Source organism: Spermophilus citellus (assembly GCF_964194105.1).
Source record: "Spermophilus citellus genome assembly, chromosome: 13".
In the NCBI taxonomy this organism is placed as follows: domain Eukaryota; kingdom Metazoa; phylum Chordata; class Mammalia; order Rodentia; family Sciuridae; genus Spermophilus; species Spermophilus citellus.
The window spans coordinates 93,845,530-93,865,737 of NC_138193.1; the positions used below are offsets into that span (position 1 = coordinate 93,845,530).

At 50.0% G+C, this 20,208-nt stretch overlaps 2 protein-coding genes across 8 annotated transcripts in view; both read right to left on the reverse strand.

Annotated features, from left to right (window-relative positions):
• The window catches only part of CLIP4 (CAP-Gly domain containing linker protein family member 4), a 121,835-nt gene extending 116,529 nt beyond the window's left edge, over positions 1–5,306 (reverse strand). Inside the window, exons 1-2 of the mRNA XM_081264828.1 lie at positions 4,002–5,306; positions 381–467 (exon numbers count right to left, since the gene is read on the reverse strand). The gene's annotated coding sequence lies outside the window, so the exon portion shown is untranslated. The remainder of the gene's footprint in view (positions 1–380; positions 468–4,001) is intronic.
• Positions 1–20,208, reverse strand: part of TOGARAM2 (TOG array regulator of axonemal microtubules 2) — a 61,427-nt gene that overhangs the window by 3,140 nt on the left and 38,079 nt on the right. For 6 of the 7 annotated variants that reach the window (XM_081264822.1, XM_081264819.1, XM_081264824.1 and 3 more), the window contains 9 exons: positions 18,835–18,988; positions 18,058–18,163; positions 16,719–16,954; positions 15,349–15,507; positions 11,794–11,911; positions 11,295–11,389; positions 9,498–9,690; positions 8,407–8,623; positions 381–467 (listed from right to left, as the gene is read on the reverse strand). In XM_081264822.1, coding sequence (XP_081120948.1) covers positions 381–467; positions 8,407–8,623; positions 9,498–9,690; positions 11,295–11,389; positions 11,794–11,911; positions 15,349–15,507; positions 16,719–16,954; positions 18,058–18,163; positions 18,835–18,988 — 1,365 coding nt within the window. Of the gene's footprint in view, positions 1–380; positions 468–1,904; positions 2,870–8,406; positions 8,624–9,497; positions 9,691–11,294; positions 11,390–11,793; positions 11,912–15,348; positions 15,508–16,718; positions 16,955–18,057; positions 18,164–18,834; positions 18,989–20,208 lie in introns of those variants that run through there. The other variant, XM_081264825.1, reaches the window with a different exon arrangement.

Below are 20,208 nucleotides of genomic sequence, written 5' to 3' on the forward strand. Positions count from 1 at the left end.
AGGCTTAGATCCAGCCCACGCCCTGTTCACCAGGCCTCAGAAAGGGCAGATTTTTTAACTCTCACGATAATACTGTTTGATGGAGGCATCAAACCATGCCTCCAGCAGGCAGGGTCTAGCTGGGCCCTTTTTCTGATTCACACAAAGACACTCAATGGCCTAGAGGAAGCCTGGTTTGCAAAGAGGAAGAACTGCATACTAGTTTCTTTAAAAACTATGTGGTTATGTACATACCTGCATCATTTTGACCCCAAACAAAAGATTATCTTCTGACAATGTGGAGACTGTCACAAAATATTCAATTAAATAATCTGTGGTTACCTCATGCCCAAAAGCATCCAGAGATGAACAGATGGCTGGGTGGCCTAGGGCAGTCTCACCTGACAGGCGTTCTGTGATATCCAGGACTGAGCGGCCACTCAGGAAGCGCACCCTCCCGGCAAACGCTGGTAAGAGGCAAAGGTGGTCTGAAAGAGATGGAGAGCTCAGTGGCCGTGATGCCTGATACAGCACCAGGCATTCACAGTGCCAGGCGCCCACAAGCCAGCAAGGAGAAAAGGCATTTTGGGAAGCCCAATGAATGTTTCCAGGTCACAGTAGAGCCACTTAAAAAGTAAATGCATGCTGGGTGTTTGGGGAAGAGGAATACCCTTGAAGAGTTATGCAGACTCCCAAATGTCTGCATTTACTCCCATGGAGCTAGTTTATATTGTTCATGATTCTCAAAATTGCTGTGAATTTTGGGGCAAAGGAGGATAGATGGACTATTGATAAACAGATGATGCATACATGGATAGAAGGATAAATAAATATAGAGTTATAGGAGAAACTGAGGCACTGAGCCATGATCACACAAAGGTCAGTAAAGGGTTGGGGTTAGAATTTAGAAGTCATGGCTCTCCTCGAAACTTGAACTTGTGGTCCAATCAATAGGGCATACCCACACCAGATGCTCATTTATTTCCACACTGAACACTTGCTGAAATCCTTTATGTAATAAGCACAGAGCTAGGAATGAAGTAAAATGCGGTCTACCCTGACCCCCTCAGGAGGCTCCTTTGACAAGGAGAGACCTTACCTTGAACCTGACCCAGCTTAGAAGGCTCTGTGCTCATGTAACCACAGTCTGGGGTCTGGAGCCAGGGTGACCAGCTGGATTTGGTCTGCCCAGCATTCTCCCTGCTCTAGCAGTGACAGTATGGATCCAAGGACCCAGGATGACTGGTCACCCTATCAGGAGCAGATTGACCTAGCCAGCTCTGGTGAGGTCACAGGAGGTGGTTTACAGATTGAGGAAACATGAATTTTATCTAATCTCACTGTTTTCCTCCTTGCTTTTTAAACCCAGGTAGCCTGAGGCCCAGGCCCTACAAGAACATACATTCTAACAACAAAGTGAGTGTAACTCAGGTGGAGAAAGAAGTTTACCTTCCATATGTCCTAATCCATCTTTTAGGAGGTTTGGGGAAAAGAGGGATTTTGAACCTCTTTTCTTTAATTGTCCAGCCGCCACACCCAGCCCAGGGGCACAGTTCACCCAGCTACCCAGCAGCCACACCCAGGGATGAAGTACTAGCACTGAGCACCTCCCTGCTTTGTATCTTGAAAGACACTAAAATCGTGCAAGTGTTTATGGCAGAGATGAACCACTAATTGTGAAATCACATACAAACATGGTGGGGTATCTCTAGGACACAAAGGCTCTTGGCCTCTTGGATTGTATTTCTAAAGCCAGCTGCGGCAGGAGCTCATGTGTACTGAATTTAGAAGCTCCTCATTCCTCCCCGCATCTAACTGATGTTCCTTGGCTTCTCAAATGATTAGTTTGAAGTCCCTTGTTCCTCACAGATACACCAAGGTGAGGAAAGTGGCCCCTTACTGAGAAAGTGTGCTCACAGAGAAATGTGGGAGATTGGACCATTCTGCTTTATTGCCACATGGCCTCTACTGTGAGCCATGGTGGCCCCAGCATGCAAAGCTCCTGGCATTTTGCAATCACAGCAGTTCCGGCATAATTGAACAGGAGCTTAGGCAAGTAATGAGATGCCTTTTTCTGGGATGTGGCTATGGATGCGGCTTGCCTGCACCTGTCAGGAAGGTGGGTGGGAGGCTGGTGTCCCAGTGTCCCAGCAAGTACACCCTGGTGTCTTAGTCAATTTTCTGCAGCTGTAACAGAAAACTAAGGACTGGGTAATTTATAAGCAACAAAAGTTTTATTTGGCTCTGGGACCTAGAGGCTGGGAAGTCCAGGAACCTGGTTCCAGCCTCTAGCAAAGGGCTGGGTGCTGCATTATCCCATGACAGAAGGCAGAAGAGCAAATAAGTGTGTGTGACAGCGATAGAAAGGAGGCCAACGCATCATTTCTATCAGGAACCCACCCCCATAATAACCCAACCTTGTAATGACAGCATTAATCCATTCATGAGGACAGAGCCCTCTGGCCTAGTCACCTCTCGAAGGGCCCACCTTTTAATACCTTCACAATGGCCATTCAATGTCAACATGAGCTTTGGAGGAGGCCTTCAAACCATAGCACGTGGGGGCCAGGAACCCATATCTCAAAGCCGAACTTCTCTTGGGGTGGGCTCGGAGTCTAAAGACCTGCTTGAGGCCAGTCTTTACAGACAGTCCCACCTTCTCTCAGTTCCTCCAGGGCTGAGCAGGGAGCCCCAGCATCCCCACAGATGTGTTCTCATAGTTCTGCTTCTCCCATGGGACCACAATCTAGCTAAGAGCTAATTCCTGCTTCCCTGGCTCCCTTCCTAAGGTCTGTGAGGGATGCAAAAAAGGAGGTGTTCACAGGTGTTTCTCTGCTGTTTGCCAAAGCTCCATCCACAAGGCAACAAAGAGTCTTTAAAATGATTTGTCCTAGGAGAGAAAAAGATGCCAATTTCTAGAATATTTCAGTTAGTAAGAAGTGGTCTCGGGGTGTCTTGGTAAGGTCGTAATTGTGTAAGAATAGGCTTTATGTCAACACCAACTGTACTATTGCCTCCAGGTGCTTCCATTTGTTCCACCTGCCCTCATCATTGACCACAAGTTCACATTTAAAGAGGCAGGACTTCTCCCTGTGCATCCACCTCTTACAATGCTCGGTCTAGCCCCTGGCCTCTGACATGGCCTCCCAGGTCTAGAAAGACATGCACTTAGAGAGTGCTTGAACGTGCACAGCCAGCAGACATCTGTACCAGACCATGCTCCCAGGCACCTAGCACACAATAGGTGCTTGATAAATGCTTGCAGAGTACAGGGCAATGCTGAAACAGTAGAGCACCATGCCACAGCAGTTGCTCTTTCTCTGGTCACTTTTATAACAAAGGCTCACCTTTTGGGTCATGCCCAAGTTTAATAAGAGGCCATAAAGCACGGTGGGAAAAAGGTATGGGCTCTGGGTACTGATTGCCCAAGTTTAAATCCTGGGTTTTCCACATTTTGCTGTGTAACATTGGACAAGCCACTTTTCTTTCTATGCCTCAGTTTGCCCATCTATAAAATAGGGATGATCCTAGTACTTTTCTGGTTGCAAGGATTAAATGAGACCTTGCCTAGAGCATATAACTCTAATAAGCTTCAGCTATTGTTCTTATTATTATGTTTATTACTCTAAAATCCTCTGAAAGCCAAGCAACCTTCAAGGTAGAGAAATATAATTAAGAGGCTAGAATCTAACTCTTGAAAGTTTAAAATTGATGCCACATTAGCCTCGACCAAGTGTCCTTAGACTCTTCTGCCTCACAAGGAAGCCAACACTGATCCTACAACAAAGAGAATATTTTAAAAGCCATACAATGGGGAGAAAATAGCCATTGGCTCATAGGCTAAAGATCTTGTCCTCCCAAGGGCTCAGGATCACTCCTTTACAATGTGATAAAGGTCTAGAGGCCTCACATCTGTTCCATTCAGTCAAACTCTGAGGCCATCAAGCTACATAATCCTGAGGATGCTTGGAAGCCAGAGAAGACCTAGTAAGAAAATACAAGCTGAGCAAGTGGGCACATACCTGTAATCCCAGCAACTCAGGAGGCTGAGGCAGGAAGGTTGAGAGTTTGAGGCCAGTCTTGACTTAGCAAAACCACATCTCAAAATAAAAATAAAAAGGAATGGGGATATAGCTCAGAGGCAAAGCTTCCCTGGAATCAGTCCTCAGTACCAAAGGGAAAAAGAAAGAAAGGTGTTTCTTTAAAAATGGCAATGTATACAGTGGCAGTGAAAAGAATCTGGAATCAAACTGAAATAAACAAAAACTCAGTAAAGGAATGCCACAGTTCTCCAGAGCGGCCCAAACCAGGTGTGTTTATCTCAGGAAAAAACTTGGAATGATCCACCCAAGCTAGCTATGACACTGTCACAAGACTGAGCTGCTAAAAGGGACTCCAATGTGTAATCATATGTAAATGTTCATGCTCTGATTTGTTTAAAGCAGGATGCAAATTCAAATGGATATGCAAGTTTGCAAATATGCACAGAAAAACATCTAAAATGAAAAGCACCAGATACTAATAATGGTTTCTTTTAGGAACTGACACGAACTCTAAGTGAATTGCTTTCTTTTTTTTTTTTCCTTTCAAATGTGTTTTTCCCCCATTTTCTCTGTAATTAATAAGTAACACTCTTACCACGTGAAGGCAAGCTTTATATTTTCAAGTTAACTAGACACACTATATATAAAGGCAGGGAGAAACTAGGTAGTGCTAACCAAAAGCAATAACAATTATCTTTACATTATGATGTGTAATTAGGGAAACTTACACAGGTAGACAAGAAAGACAGGATAGGTCTATTTTTTTTTTGGCAGTTGCTATGATGGAGAGGCATCATGGATGAATTTTTTAATTCCATTAATAATACAGTGTTGGTCATATGATTTATATAAGGTAATAAGCTTAAAATCGGGAGAGCGAAGTAGGGAAAGTAGGTCTGAAGCCTTCCCTATTCCAGCTTATCTGCTCTCTCCAGCCCTGGCCGGGAGTTGGGCTAATTTAAGAGAGCTCCTCTGGGCTCTGAGAAACCTGAATGCAAAGGTCATCTGCGAAAGGCTGAGCCACTGGCAGCCTGATGTTTTCATTAGTGAAGTTTCTTCTGTAACTAACCCAGTAACTGAGTCCAAAGACAGGGCCAGTCTGCTCAAGAACATCCTTAATCCCCAGAAGAACTCCCCAGAAGAAATCCAAAGATTTTGGTGCTGAGTCAGAAAGGTGCCGCAGAGCCTCAAGACCTGAGAGGCCCCAGGACAAAGACAAATGGCAGAGGTCAGGGTCAGGGAAAAGCTGTCCAATGTGTCTCCTCCCTCAGTGCCCCTCAGAAAGACAGGGGCAGAAATCCCCACCTGCTCTGTCCACCAACACATCCCTCAACCCCACCCCCACTCAGGAAAACCAAGGAACTACGAGAGACAACTTTGGCTCATGAGTCCTCTTCATCAGGAACTCCAGGATCCAGGGGGATCTTAAGAGGTCTGGAAGAAGGCCCACCTGCCCATCTGGTTATGCCATCTCTATTCTCTTAATGTCGGAAGATGGCCCAGGACCTCACGTGGCACTGTTCTGGATCCCCGTGGCCCTGTAATGAGCAGAGCTGTTGCTTTGTGACTTTTCACACTTGAACATCATGGCATCTCATGGTCCGTCTCCAGTCTGGACCCTAGGATCCCTGGGAGGGCATGAAGAAGCAAGCTTGGAGAAAATGCCTCCATCAGAGGGCTCCAAGCTGCCTCCCAGAGGGGTCCCTAAGAACCCCTAGAACCCCCAGGCTCTGCTGGGGTGATTGAGGAAGACATCCGCCCCTTCTCTTCTGTCCCCACCTGCCTGGGTCTCTGCTGCTATCACCCAACCCCCTGGGTAATGGGAAGCTTAGGTCCTTGAATCCATCCTTCCCTCTTTGAGCCAGGCTCAGACCACTCCAGGCAGATGAGAGCCATTCCTGGAGGCGACAGTTTGATTCTACCCTGGGTCCTCGCCGGCAGTGATGAACTCTCCCTGTTACTCACCTGAACCCCTCAGGCTCTGGCCCACGTGCACACAGAAATCAGCTCCACAGATGGTGAAGAACACTTTCAAAACTGACATTTCTGGTTGGACAGAAAGGATGTGGAGCCCAGCAGAGCCTTCTGACCCAGATAGCTCATTGCCACTCCACCCCAAGTCGCCCAGAGCCAAGCAGGGGACTTCACTCCAGAGGATCCACAGGAGCCCTGGCTAGGAATTTATTAGCTCATTCAGTCCTTTGAGGCCAACACCATTCCATGCCAGCCGGAGCCCTGATCTGAGGATTAGAGAGGAAGTCAGCCCCCTCACGCCTGCCTCCACCCTGCCCAGGCCGAAGCCTCTAGCTGATGGCCAGAAGGAGAACTGTCAGTCACATCCAAGAAGACCCTGTCCCAGAAGGAAGGGGAAACCGCAGGCATCTTCCTGGTAGTGGCAACTCTGCCTCAAGTTGTGGTCAGAACACAAAGCAGACTGCTCTGATTTGGATATAGTTTATCCCCTTAAAGTTTATGTTTTAGAAACTTGGCTCTCAGTGTGGAAAATGTTGGGAGGTTGCAGAACCTTTAAGAAGTGGGGCCCAGTGGACAATAGTTTGGTCACTAAGGGCATTGCCCCTCAGAAGTTAGATCCCATGAGAGTGGGTTGTCACAAAAAGAACAGGATTGGTTCTCCCCAGCCCCCATCTCTGTTTTCCTGTCTCACCATATAATCTCTTTTGTATGCACTCTTACTACTGTGATGCCATCCACCCGTCCTCCATGAGACCCTCACCAGAGCTGAGTAGAAGCTGATACCATCCTCTTGAACTTCCAGAACTGTGAGCTAAACAAATCTCTTTTCTTTATAAAAGCCTCAGCTATTTTGTTATAGCAGCAGAAAATGAACTGATACACACAGGCCATCTCCAGGCTCCCCATTTTCCAGGGTGCCCAATCCAGGTAAGTAGAAAAAAGGACCCTGAGTAAAGGGGACCTGAGTCTTATCACCATAGGAGACCCCAGATTCTACTAACCAAAGCTCCAGACTCCACTGTGCTCAAGGGGACTAACCCATGGGCAAACAGCTGACACTGAAACACATGAAGGAGGAAGAGTTAAAACTCCTCTCCCATGATTCAGGTGTCATATTCTTCAAATAGCTAAAGTGCCTTCCGCTTGGTGCAGGTTATCCCAATAAATCCAGGGCCCATGGTGATTTACCAAGAGCTAGGTTATTGGCAACGGCAATCTCACTTTCCCAGAGCAGTGCTGAGAACAAACCATAATTTAGAGCTGGATTTATATTGTTTGTTCTACAGCAACAAACTCAGCAAATCATAAATTCCCTCTGAGATGAAATGTGGAAATTGACAATATTTATGAACTCAAGAGATAGAGGAGGGCTTCACTAGGCCTTTGATTTGTAACTGAAACTCCTCCTGGTGGTTCCCGTCAAGGACACAGCTGCTATCCCAGCCCCAGGAGCTGGGCTCCAGCCAGGGCACGGAGAGCAGGAAGGGACAAATGTGCCAGGCGTTTCCAGACTCCTGGTGGGCTGTTCAGTGAATGCCAAGGCGAAACATGGCCCTGTGCTGGTCAGGACGCACAGCAGCAAGGCCGACAACGGCGATTTTCAGATCAGAAGCTTCCTCGCACCGAGGGAGACTTGTTTGTGAAAACTCACTACTCTCTGGCTTGGACATAAGTCTACTGGGGTCCTACTTCCTCGGCACACCTGAAATTTTAAACTTGCACTTCCATCTATATACTGGATACACCAGATACCACCTTCTAATAACCCATGAGAGGGGAAAAAGACTTGGATCAAAAATTCCACCCAAATTCCAATCCCCTCAACCTCCCTCTCTGCCCATCACCACACCCTCCCCAGCCGAGCCTTGTCCAGCACTCAGCCACCATGGTGCCATGTGGCCCTGGGGGAGTCATTTCCTTTGTGTGGCTACAAGGAGGCTAGACCAAGTCATCTCCACATCTCCTCCACCTCTAACCATCTGGTGCCTGGGTGGATAGGACACGGAGAAGGCTCCAGCCAGAGCCTCAGTGCCTCTGGGGTGCTGACACCTGGCTGCAGAGCCTCTGGGGAGGCTCTTGGCCTGAGAACCAACCAGGGCCATTCACCACTATGATGATTCCCAAGCAAGAATGTGCATGTGTCGGGGCTGGGGATGTGGCTCAAGAGGTAGTGCGCTCGCCTCGCATGCGTGGGGCCCGGGTTCGATCCTCAGCACCACATACCAACAAAGATGTTGTGTCCGCCGAGAACTAAAAAATAAATATTAAAAATTTTCTCTCTCTCTCTCTCTCTCTCTCTCTCTCTCTCTCTCTCTCTCTCTCTCTCTCCTCTCTCTTTAAAAAAAAAAAAAAAGAATGTGCATGTGGTGACTCGGGAGTCAGAGCCCCACAGCCCGAGCGTGACGCTCACCCAGGCTCTCCATCATTGCATCCAGCACAGCAGCCGCAGCGGTGCAGATCCCCGAGTTCTTTGAGTTGAGATTGTCTGCAGTCACCGTGATGAGGGAGAGCAGCATGGGATGCACGCTGTGTTTGAGGAGGGGGATCATCTTGGCAAGGGACTCCAGGGCCCACTGGTTCACTTTCTTGTTGGAATCCTGAAGCCTTGGGGTGAACGCATCAAAGACCTATTGAGGGAACAAAAGCCAAGAGCCTGTGGGAGCTCAAGCTGAGTGGGAGTCCCATGGAGCCAGGGACCCTGGAGTTCACCCAGCCTGACCAACTGCCCTTGGCCAAGACTCCCCCAGCATCCTCGAAAGGGGTCTTCCAGCCTTTCCAGAGCATTCCTAATCATGGAGAGCTCATCTCCTCAAGAGGAAGATGGGCAAGAAGGAGGAACTAACACACCCTGGGCACTCCTCGCTTGCCAAGTGCCCAGCATCATGGAGGTCCTCTGTGCTCTTCCACTGAATGACCTTGACAACCACAAGGTATGTGTTATCCCCCTTTCCATAAACAACAACTGAGGCTCCAAGGGATTAAATGCTGTGCTTCAGATTATACAGCTAATAAGAAACATGAATGGACACCAGGTCTGCTGACCCCGCCTGCCCCTACTCTGACTCAGGAGTGACTGCCAGCAATCCTGCTCCAGGAAGAAGCAGGTATTCACCCTGGTGTTCCACCTGAGAAAGGCTATACCTACCCCTAATCCACCTCTCCATCCATCATGGTCCAACCACAGGCTCTGCCTCCATACATTATGGAAATAACTAACCAAAAGCAATCCAAGACCTCCCCCATGGTGCCCTCTACCTGTACTTCCTACCTTCCTCGTTATTAATCTGTCAGACAGATGAGACATCCAAGATATCTCTGAGCATTTCAAAGGTGTGGTCAACCCCTCAGGACCCCATTTGGCATTACAAGGCCGACTGGAAAGCAGGCCCCTTCCACCCTGAGAGGCCTGGCACAATGTCCAACCCTGGTTCAGAGTTTTCCAAATTGAAGTTGCACCCACAAAAGAGAGAGAAGCCAGAGGGAAGGGTGGGCAGTGCTCACCTGGACCAGGTTGGAAATAATGAGCTCTGGCTTGGTCTTGCAGTGCTCAAGGAGCCGCCCCACACCATCCATCCGCGACTGGTACTCCTTGGCCTCCAGTAGCCTCAACAGCTCCCGTAGCTGCTCCTCCGCCTCCCCGCCTCCCCATGCCGAGGAGCGCAACCCCACACGCCGTGGGCCATTGGAGCCAAGCCTAGGCAGAAGGAGGGATGAACATACGTCTTGTACCACATGCCATCCCTCTAGATGAGCACCTGCAGCTTGGTCCACCCCAAGCTTCTCCTCTACCTGCTGCTTGGGGACACTGGCATTGAGAACTCTCTTCCCCAGGGGACAATGATGTGGTTGCCTAGGGCCCCATCCTCTTGCCAGAGGCAGAGCTCTCTCTTCCTGCCTTTTCCCCCCTTTCAGGAGACATGTGCAAAATTGGCAGGGAAGGCTGGAGTGGCGGGTAAATGTTCACGAGAAGATGACTGGTACACATTTCTTTTCTTCTTCTTTTTTTCTTTTGTGGTGCTGGACCCAGAGGCTCACATATTCTAGTGCTCAACTACTGAGCTCCAACTGATGCACATTTAATCCAAGACTGGAGAAAGGTCTTTAAGGTCATCAGGACCCACCTTCTCCCTGGTGGCTGGATCCTGCACCTGCTGGCCAGGTCTGCTCTCATTCCTCTAGTAACTGGGGAAATGTTATGAAGCTCTGTTCCCTGACATTTGGATCACATGCCCATCTGAGCCCCGTGGCCTGATTGAATCAGCACCAGAGCAGCTCAATAGAAAACTGCCACCCCACATTCAAAGTCAGGGTCACTGAGCTCGTGCTCTACACCCAGTTCCCAGCCAAAAGGACTCCGCATCATCCAATCTGTCATTCATTCCTACACCTCACACTCTGGCCTACTTAGTGCTAAGAGCCGTGCTGAGCACTGAGAACGACCAGAAGCACAGTGTTTGCCTTAGGGAGGTCATGGACCAATAGAAGACAGTCATAAAGGAGAGGGGCAGCTGTCCACCCTGAGGATGGGGGGAGGAGAGTACAGAGTGTCAGAGAGCATCTGAGAGAAGACAACAAGTGAGCTGAGCCTGTTAGGCCAATAGGCATGGTCCAGGTGAAGACTGCAAAACCTAAACAAAGGCACAGCAGGGAAGGAGGCTGCAGGGGGCCCTGGAACTGGAGCTCCTGGCTGAGATCTCCTAGTGGGAGAAAGCAGGAGGCTGCTATTGAAGATGGGGTGGGCCTTCTTCTGAGGTCCTGCTGAGTTCAGATGGCATCCTCCCAAGACATGGCAGAATGGTTAACTTTTAGGGAGTGGCCATGGGATTCCTGCTTGGTTTCTAATTGCTACCAGGATCTACCCTCCAACCCCTCAGCCCAGGCCTTCTGGCCTGCTGTGTCCCAACTCCATCTCTGAACTAATCCAGGGGGCCCCCCCCCGAGGCCCTGGCCATGCCCTGCTTGCGCATTCACATCTGGTGCCCAAAGGATTTGCTGATCTAAGTGAATGAAGAGAGGCTGACCTCGCACAGGGCCGGACCAACAAGCCCCACCTGCACTCATGGAAGGGCACTCCCTTGGCCAAGCCTGCAGGAACCAGCTTCCATTTTGTCTGCCCAAGATGTGAGTGGAGCAACATTTCTTTGGAAACTATCCATTTGTACTGCAGACCCAATTAGGTCTCAGCTGTACACCAGATCCACACCTCTACCCCCAGAGCAACCCTGGGCCATGGGCAAGCAAGATGCTTCTGTTGGCAGTTTTGAACATGAAGCCCCAGAGAGACAAGAGCAGCCATACCCGTCCTCGGTGGGTAGGCCGTTCTCATATGCCACCAGGCTCCTCAACACCTTTCGACCTTTGGCAGATGGAAGTTCATGATTATCTTCTGTCCCCTTGAAAAAAAGACACACAAACATGAGCTAAAAGAAGCTGCCCTCTAGGGAACTGCCCACCATTCTGGTATAGACTACAACATGAGGGATCACCCCCCTTCTGCCTGGGAGAGCTCCAGAGGTCACAGCTGAGCTTTCCAGAGCCCTGGAGGTTGCAGGGCAGAGACCAAGATCCCGCCTTAGCAGATGAAGCTGTGTAGGCCCAGGGAGTTCAAGGAAGCTTTAGGCAGGGAGGGGCAGAACCAGAAATGAGCACAGGGGCCAGAAGCCACATTTATCCCACCTGTCAGGGGCAACGGATGAAAGTGAAGCTCTGGAATCTACTCTCCACTCTCCGGACCCACTGAGGGCCACCAGGCTCCTCTCTGCCCCCAAAGACTCAGAGTCACACTCCACCAACTCACCCGCTGCTTGATGGCCGCCATGACTTTCCGCAAGTCATGTGACGGGAGGGACTGCTTCAGAAATGCATCAAACTTCGAGTTGGCCATCAAGATATTCACCATCTTCCGGCCATAAAACCTGCCATAGCAGAAAGAGCAAGCTGAAGCGACAGCGACAGAAGGGCACAAGACCTGGGCTTCGTAATTTCCCAATTATGGGAGGAGAGTTTTTAATACTTCTCCTCATCAGGAAAGCAATCCTACCCACTTAAAAATTAGATTCATAAAAAGAACCAACATCACCCATAATGCCATCACCAAGAGAAAAATCACTATGACATTTTTACATATTAATATTTTTTCCACACAAATACATTTGATACCAAAGTGCAGATACGCCTAGCATCTGGATTTTTCACTTTATCATCCGTTATCTTTCTAGGTCATTTAAAACTCTTTATCAGCATCCTTTTAAATGGCTATCCATTATTCTGTTGAATTCTATACAAAAAAAATATAATTAATTTTTTTCTAGTCTGGTACATTTAAGAGTCTGAAGGAAGACAGTATAGAAGGGAGTGGTTGGCTCTACCTGGTGAATGGTGGTGGATGGGGAGGAAATAAAGGAAGGCTTCAGAGAAGAGCTGACCCTGGGGTTGGGACTCAAAGGATGAGTGGGAGTTCACAAGTGGGTGTGGGACTAGGGAATAAGCAGGAGGAGAAGGGCCATCCAGGGTCCATAGCACATTTGACATATCAGCAGGAGATCAGATTGAGGAAGAGTGAGCAGGGACTAGACACGGGAAGCGACAGGTCGACAAGAAGGCAGGGCCCTGTTTAAGGAGACATGAAGGAGTTTAGCTGCTGGCGACAGGAAGCTGAGGAATGACCAGCTTTGTGCATTAGTCACACCGTCTCTGGCAGCAATGTGAGGGGTGATTGGTGGAGACAAGCCTGGGGGCCAGTAGACCATTAGGAGGCTATCATCGTGGCCCAGGCACGAGATGAAGACCTGAAATAAGGCAGCCGAGTGGGGATAAGAAGGGGCAGTCAGATTCAAGAGCTGCTAGGGGGTTGGAATAACGGGATTTGATAGCAGGAAGCATCGCAAAATGCACCATTACTTTATTTTCCATTAAGGAAAAACAGAAAAATAAAATGCTGGCACTTTCCACTATCTTCAGTGATGCTGTGCCACGAGTGAAGGCTGCCTTGGAAAAAGAAGGTAACATTACTGGTGAGCATTTTCCTTCCTTGGGTCAGGTAAAGTCCTTGGTGGTTTCTCTGCAAGAAAATGTGAAATATTGGCCATTTCTTCAACAGTGAATGATTGCTTTGCCGACGTCTGATGGATGCCCCATTGCTTGTCTCCATGTCATCTTGTACAGAATAATTTTTCAATTCAATGCCAAATACTAGTATAATACTTCTAAGACATTTTCAACAGTAATTAAACTCAACAATTTTCTGCAGAGCACCCAAAATGATTTCTGTAAATAAATCAAAAGATTGACAAGGAAAGAAAAGCTTACAGCATAGATTCCTACAATGCAAACTTGAATGCCAAAGTTTGCAAACGTGAAATAATAAAACCCAAGTTGCAATCACTTGGTTTACAACAGCAACTGAGAGGTCTCTGATTGTAAGACACAAGCCAGTTTCAAAGATCTTACCATGCGGGGTAAATGTGAGTCTCGGGTTCAATGAAGTATGGGAATCCCTATTTTGCATCCTGTGTGACTTGGCAAGTAATGGTCACTATGAACCGTGAAGAAAACACAGCCAAAGAAATCAGGCTTCGGGAGATGGCAATGAGCTCCTTTAGGGACACTCTGCACTGAAGATGGTTACTGGGACATCCAGTGGCAGGTCCCCTAGAGGTATCAGAGATGTGAGACTGACACTCCAAAAAGGGTCTGGTCTGGAGGGAGACAGGGCAGTGCCAGAGTCTGCTGGTGGCTGCAGTCATGAGAAGTGAGAGCCAGAAAAGGGGGACAATGAAGGAGTAAAGACTCCACAGTCACCTCCATGCAGAGGGCAGGCAGGGTGGAGAAATGGCCCTGGGTAAAGGAGAACCAGGAGGTCCAGTGACCTGAAACCAGGAGGCATGGGGTTTCCAAAACAGAAAATGAAAGTCAGGGAGGGTCATCCAGTATAAAAGGGAGGTCAGAAGGGAAAGAATGTTAGACCCAGAGAGAGATTAGGCCTCCGTTTCCATCACCTACCAGCAAGGAGAAACAAATAACCCCAAACCTTCTTTTTCACCAGTATTCTTCTCATTCACCCAGTTGTTCTGTCTAAACACCTGAGAGGCATCTTTGATTTATGTATCCCCGCAACCCTCACCACTCATCTATGTCCTGTTGGCTCTGCCTTCAAAATGTATCAGTCACCCACAATCCTAGCCCAGCCTCCAGTCCCCCTTGCCCAGACCGTGTGTAGCCATCGTCTGCTGTCCACCCTGATCTTGGCTCCTCTCCCTAACTGTCAGTCCTCCAGTGAGCAGCCAGAAAGAGATATTTCTAATCCAACAGCTAGCAAATATGTAAAAAAAAAAAAAAAATTCAAACTCACTAGTCACCAGGATAAAAATACTCAGAAACAACAATGAGCTGTCACCTTCACCCATGGGATTGATAAAAATTAGAAATCCAAGTATTTTCACTTGTTGGATGGGCTACAAAGAGGCAGATACCTCGGCTGACAGAAGGAAGGCTCGGGAAGCAGCATGCTAGGAGCCCCAGCTGGGCAGGGCCGCTGGAGTGTACAAACTCATCCCACCACTGGCCTGCTTAAAACCCTCTAAGACGTCCTCACACTCCAACCAAAAAAATCCTCCTGTGACCTCGCTTTATGCAACTCTAAATTCCAACCCTGACCTTGGCCTCTGAGGCCCTCCATGATCTGGGCACCGGTCCACTACACCCCTGACTCCTGGTGCTCCACCCAGGCTGGCCATCCTGGTCCCTGAACACCAGGCAGTTCCAATCCAGAGGCCTTCGTACCATCTCCTCTGCCTGGATCACGTTCCCACATTCTCAAAAAGGCTGACTCCATCCAGCTGGTCAGTTCTCACATCTCCCCAAACCTCAGTCTAAACTCGCTCCCAGCCCATTCTCCTCTCTATCTTCTTGTTTGTTTTTACCTTTGCATCCTTTATCTGTGTCTAAAGTGATCTAATATTTATCCTTTTACTATCTGTCTCCCTTAACTAAGAGTAAGACAACAGGGGCTTGGTTTTTCCAATTCAACGCTGTGTCACAAGGATGAAGAGTGCTCCGCAGATAACACTTGGCAAAATGACTGAACAGTCTTGCAGAGAACAGAGCCGGGGTGGGTGGAGATAGGAGCGACTTGGCAAGGAGTAGAGAGAGGAAGGAAGAAGCAGCGTGGAGGCAGGGGGCACTGACGGCTTCTTGAACAGACTTGTCTGTGATATGGGGGGGGGACAATAGGAAAATCAGCTTCAGTCTACCTGACGGTCCCCTTGAATGACCCCAGGGAAGCTGAACCCTGGCCAGGGCCCCTGGGGCTGGCTGGTGGCCTTGTCTGCCCCAGGCCCCAGCCCTGCTCTACCTGGTGTCCTGGTTGGAGTCCTGAGCCAGCCTCACCAGGTTGTGCACCAGCATGTCAGTGCTGTCCCTTGTGCCTGAGAGAAGTTTCTCTGCACCAATTTGCTCCAGGACGACTGAAAGGTGCTCAGCGGTGCATTTCCGGACTAATGGGTTCCGGTGGCTGAAAGGAAACAAGCACAGCCACGTGGTCAGTCCCAGGATGGGGATGTGGGGGTCCCAGCTGGAAAATATGGATCTACAAGCATAGACTGTAGACCCGTGGTCAGGCCAGCCCACCGTGGCTCCCACACACGGCTGGGGAATCCTGGAGGACAGAGAGATCAGTTCTGATGACAGGGCTGTAGGGAAGAGAGGGACAAGTGCCCAAAGCCACACGCCCTGAGCTCAGTGCTCTCGGGGCCTGCCCAAGTGCACTCATCCTTTGATCTACATGCACCACCCCATTTTCCTCCACCTAGAAAAATCCCAGTCAGTGTCTCCTCTTCCTTCCCAGCCTGACAGGCACACTGAGATGTTCCCTCTGAGGTGTGCCCTTGCCTTCAGCCTGGTGAGGCATCCAGCTCCCTGGGAACAGAGAACAGGTCCCCATCTCCGACGCAACCTCACAGGCACCCTGACACCGCAGAAGCCTAGTGCATGTCTGCTGAACTGAACTGGGTGGTTTGGTCGTTGTGACAGGTGGAATCTGAACTCTGACAAGAGAAACACATCAGGAGGCCTGGAGAGGTGAGGGGACGATCCAGAATGGAACCCAGGCGACGTGGCTCAGGAGCACCTCACCCTTGGCGACATGCAAAGGTGTGCTGGCTGCGGCAGCAGACCCTAATGTCCCCTGAGAGGCCCATGCTGGTGGACTTATTGGGGTGGAGGGGCATTTTGCCCTGAGGGAGAGAGGGCCCGGAAATGCCTTTGGTTTTGCTTTTTGTTCTTAAGGGAAAAGCAAATCTGGCTCCAACTGCAGCCTCTCCCTCCCTAGGAGACGGCCATTTGTGCCTTCCTCTCCTCACTGGCCCAAATTTCATCAGACACAAGCAGAATGCCCCCGGGGAGGGTAGGAGCCCCTGGGGCACAGCCCAGGCTGCTCTGCGACTGTGCCTCCTGCGGCATTACCATGGCCACCGTGCTCCCCAGCCTTGGAGCAGAACAACAGCACCTCTTCCAGAATCCCCAGCCTGGTCCAGAAAGGGTGGGGAAAAGCCCACTGAGAAGCTGGTGGTGCCTCAGAGCCTGAGGTGGGCGCCTTGGGCACGCTGACCCTCTGCAGCCCCGCTTTTCTGCCTCCTTCCTTCTCTGTCCCTTTCCTCCTTCTCTCACATCTTAGAGCCTCTCCCCTGCCTCCCTGGCCCTTCTAGACAACAGGCAGCCACATACTAAATGCCTGCTGAGGTGAGGGCCACAAGGGCACGGGCAGGGGTCACGTTCTCCACCATGGCACCCAGGGCATGGTTGGCTGCCCGCTGGATGAACTCGCTGGTGTTCCCCATCTTCTGGAGCAGGCAGCGGGTGATCTCCTCAGTCTCTTGGTCCATGTTCTTCTTTAAAGCCCGGAAAAGGTCTCCCAGGGTGCTGATGGCCAGGCGGGACACCTTGGAGCGGAGGTTGGAGACCTGGGAGAGAGAGAGAGAAGGGGCCTCTAGGACTGCCAGCCCCTGCCTAGGGCTCTGGAACACAGCGAGGATGGGAAATGAACCAGCCCTCGCGCTACCCCTTCCCCCACCCCAAGCCCCCTCCTCACCCCTCACCACGCTAGAAATGAACACCCTGTAGCCGCTCTGGGCAAAACAGTCCCATTTTGTGATCATCATAATTGTTAATTCCACCATTATCGTTATCATCTGAAATTTTCACAACACTTAGTCTTCAGGGCACATTTATAAAAAAAAAAAAAGAAAAGAAAATATCCAATTTGATTTTCACAAGTACTGTGAGAAGTAGGTATATGACACTCATTTTGCAGAGGAAGAAACAGACCCCAGGTCACATACAGGAAAGCACAGAGCCACAACCCAGCCCAGCCTGCATGTCAACACAACATCTTCTGTAGTCATATCCCTACCCTCACTGAAGCAGTCCCGTCTGCAAGGCCTCCACATGGATCAAGTGCCTCTGACTGCCTCTCTGGGCCCAGGCTGAGTCCCAGCCTCAGACAGGCCTTGGGAAATGCTACAGCTGTCCTGAAGTTGGGGATCTGGCCCAGAGCATGCCATCCCTCCCCAGGCAGTTTGTGTAAAAATGGGCACACTGGATTCCAAATGTGCCACTTCCAAAGATTACAGGTACACAGAGTCCAGGTCTCAGCTCTCTAATCTGAAGTATACATGGCTAGCCAGGTGCAGTGTCGCATGCCTGTAATCCCAGAGATTCAGGAGGCTGAGGGAGGAGGATCACAAGTTCAAGACTAGCCTCAGCAACTTAGCAAAGCCCTAAGCAACTCAGTGAGACCTGTCTCAAAGTAAAAAATAAAAGGACTGGGGATATGGCTTAGTGGTTAAACACCGCTGGGGTTGATCACTGCTACAAAAAAGAAAGAAAAGAATGGGTGACTCCTCCTACCTCAGTGGCTGAAGGCTGAGACATAGAGATGCCCATGTTCCAGGGAGCCATGGGCCCCTCCGTGGCTTCTGGGAAACTCACCTTGAGCAGCTGCACCAGGGAAGGGGGAGCAGCTGCAGGGAGGGGGCAAAGCTCATGGTCTGTCGGGAGGCCTCACCTCCCCAGTCACTGCCAAGGACACATCGTGCAGCCTCCCAGCCAGGACCTCCGAGTGACAGGCCGCCAGGCGCTGGACGCTCACCAGGCCCTTCTCCTTCATCTGCCTGAGAAGCAAGGCCGGGACTGTCACAAGTAGATAAGGAGGAAGAACCCCTGCTCCTTCTGCAGACCAGGGACCTCTGGGACACACACACACACACACACACACACACACACACACACACACACAGAACAGGGTGGCATTTCAGGGTCTCAGAGGCAGCACTTCCTGGAGTGTCACCCAGGCCTGAAATCCTAGGCATTCAGTGTGAGCCATTGTATGGGCCCTGGCTGGCCCTCGGCTCTGGCAGTGCTGGGATCCGTGCCCAGACCAAGACCTATTTGGGTCCTTGACACAAAGCAGACACCTAAAGGGAAGTACTTGGAGTGAGGACTGAAGACCCTGAGGGCTTTCCATAAATGTTCTGGACTCTGAGCCATCACTCTGCTCAAGACTGAGACTGTGCCCCATCAGCACAGGGTGAGGAAGACTCAGAGCAAATTAAACTTGAGTTAGGGAAATAAAGGGCTGCGATCCTTCCCAGTCCCCACCTTCTGGAGTCAGAGTCACAGTTGTCAGGCCTAACCCTGGCGTATTGCAGATCAGTGCACAGGGTCAACCGGGGGAATCCAGGCTCAGGAAGCTAGAGGTACCACATACACACTCACACACACACACTCTCACACACACACACATAGATGCAAGGTTGTGCACACACACACGGTGTCTCCTCACCAATCACTGCTGTTGAGGCACTGGAGGGCGTCCATCAAGCCCAGCTCTGGGTTCGAGAAAGGCCTCAACTCCTTGAAGCCTCTCAGACCCATCTCGTCCTCCTCGTCCTCCCATTCAGGAGACCCCAGAGTAAGCACGGCAGGTAAGGAGTTAGCTGCACCCACAAACAGGAAAGAAAGAGAAACTTCACCCAGGAGGACTGAAGGTGGGCAAATGTCCCCAGTGGCTGCTCCTCCTGACCCTCACCATGCCAATGGCCCGCAGCTCGGAGTCCACTGTGTATGCAGGAGGGACTGATGACGGTCAGAAGCTCCAGGCCTCACGCCCCAGGGAGCCAAAGGGGACCATCCGACTGTGCCTTTTGTTGACTTTCTCCATTCCTCCACTGCCACTCTGACCATGGTGGACACACTGACTTGTGATATGCTGCTTGATGTCACGCCTCCAGTCCTGCCCTACCTGGGGTTGGGCTGAGGCCCAGGAAGTCTCTCAGTGAGCGCCTTTCGTGGTTCTGACCTCACTTCCACCAGGAGCCTCTGCTCCTTCCCTCCTGCTATCATCCTCTGCCTGAGTAGGTGAGCGCTCCATGGACAGATGGCTGGAGGGAGGCAGGGAAAGGTAAGAAGCCCTGGAGGAGACAAGGTCCAGGTGCTGGGTCCAGATGTGGCCCACAACAGACAAGGAAGTGATTTAGAAACCAGAGCCTGTGCATGTGCTGGGTGCGATGGTGCACGCCTACAATCCCAGCTACTCAGGAGGCTGAGGCAGGAGGATTACACATTCAAATCCGGCCTTCGCAATTTATCAAGACCCTGTCTCAAAATGGCAGAAAGATCGATACAGGAGCAGGCATAGGGGAGGGAAGAGGAAGGAGAGGTACTAGGGACTGAATTAGAATAAGACATATTCCATGCTTGTATAATTATGTCAAAATGGATTCTACTAATATAAATAACTTTAAAAAAAAACTATTAAAAAAAGTTTTAAAAAATTAAAGGAGTGGGGCTGTAGTTCAATGGTAGAGCACCCCAGTTTCAATCCCCAGTACCAAAACAAACAAAAATAGAGTGTGTTTTGTATACGCTCCTTCTTTATGGACAGAATCACAAAATCTCACAAGAACAGGACGAAATTTCAGAGGCGCTTTTTCTAGCCCAATGCCCTCATCACACAGTGGGATATTGGAGGCCCTGAGAGGCCATTACACTGCCAGGAAAAAAGGTCTCCAACCCAGAGCTCTGCTCCCAGGCCTGGCTCCCTGGCTAGCTCTCCTCGCCCCCAGGGATGATCTTCTCTACAGCACATCCAGGTGGCCCCGGGCAAATCTGAATGGAGAAGCAGCCCTTTACTTAAAACCAGTCACAAAGATGTCCT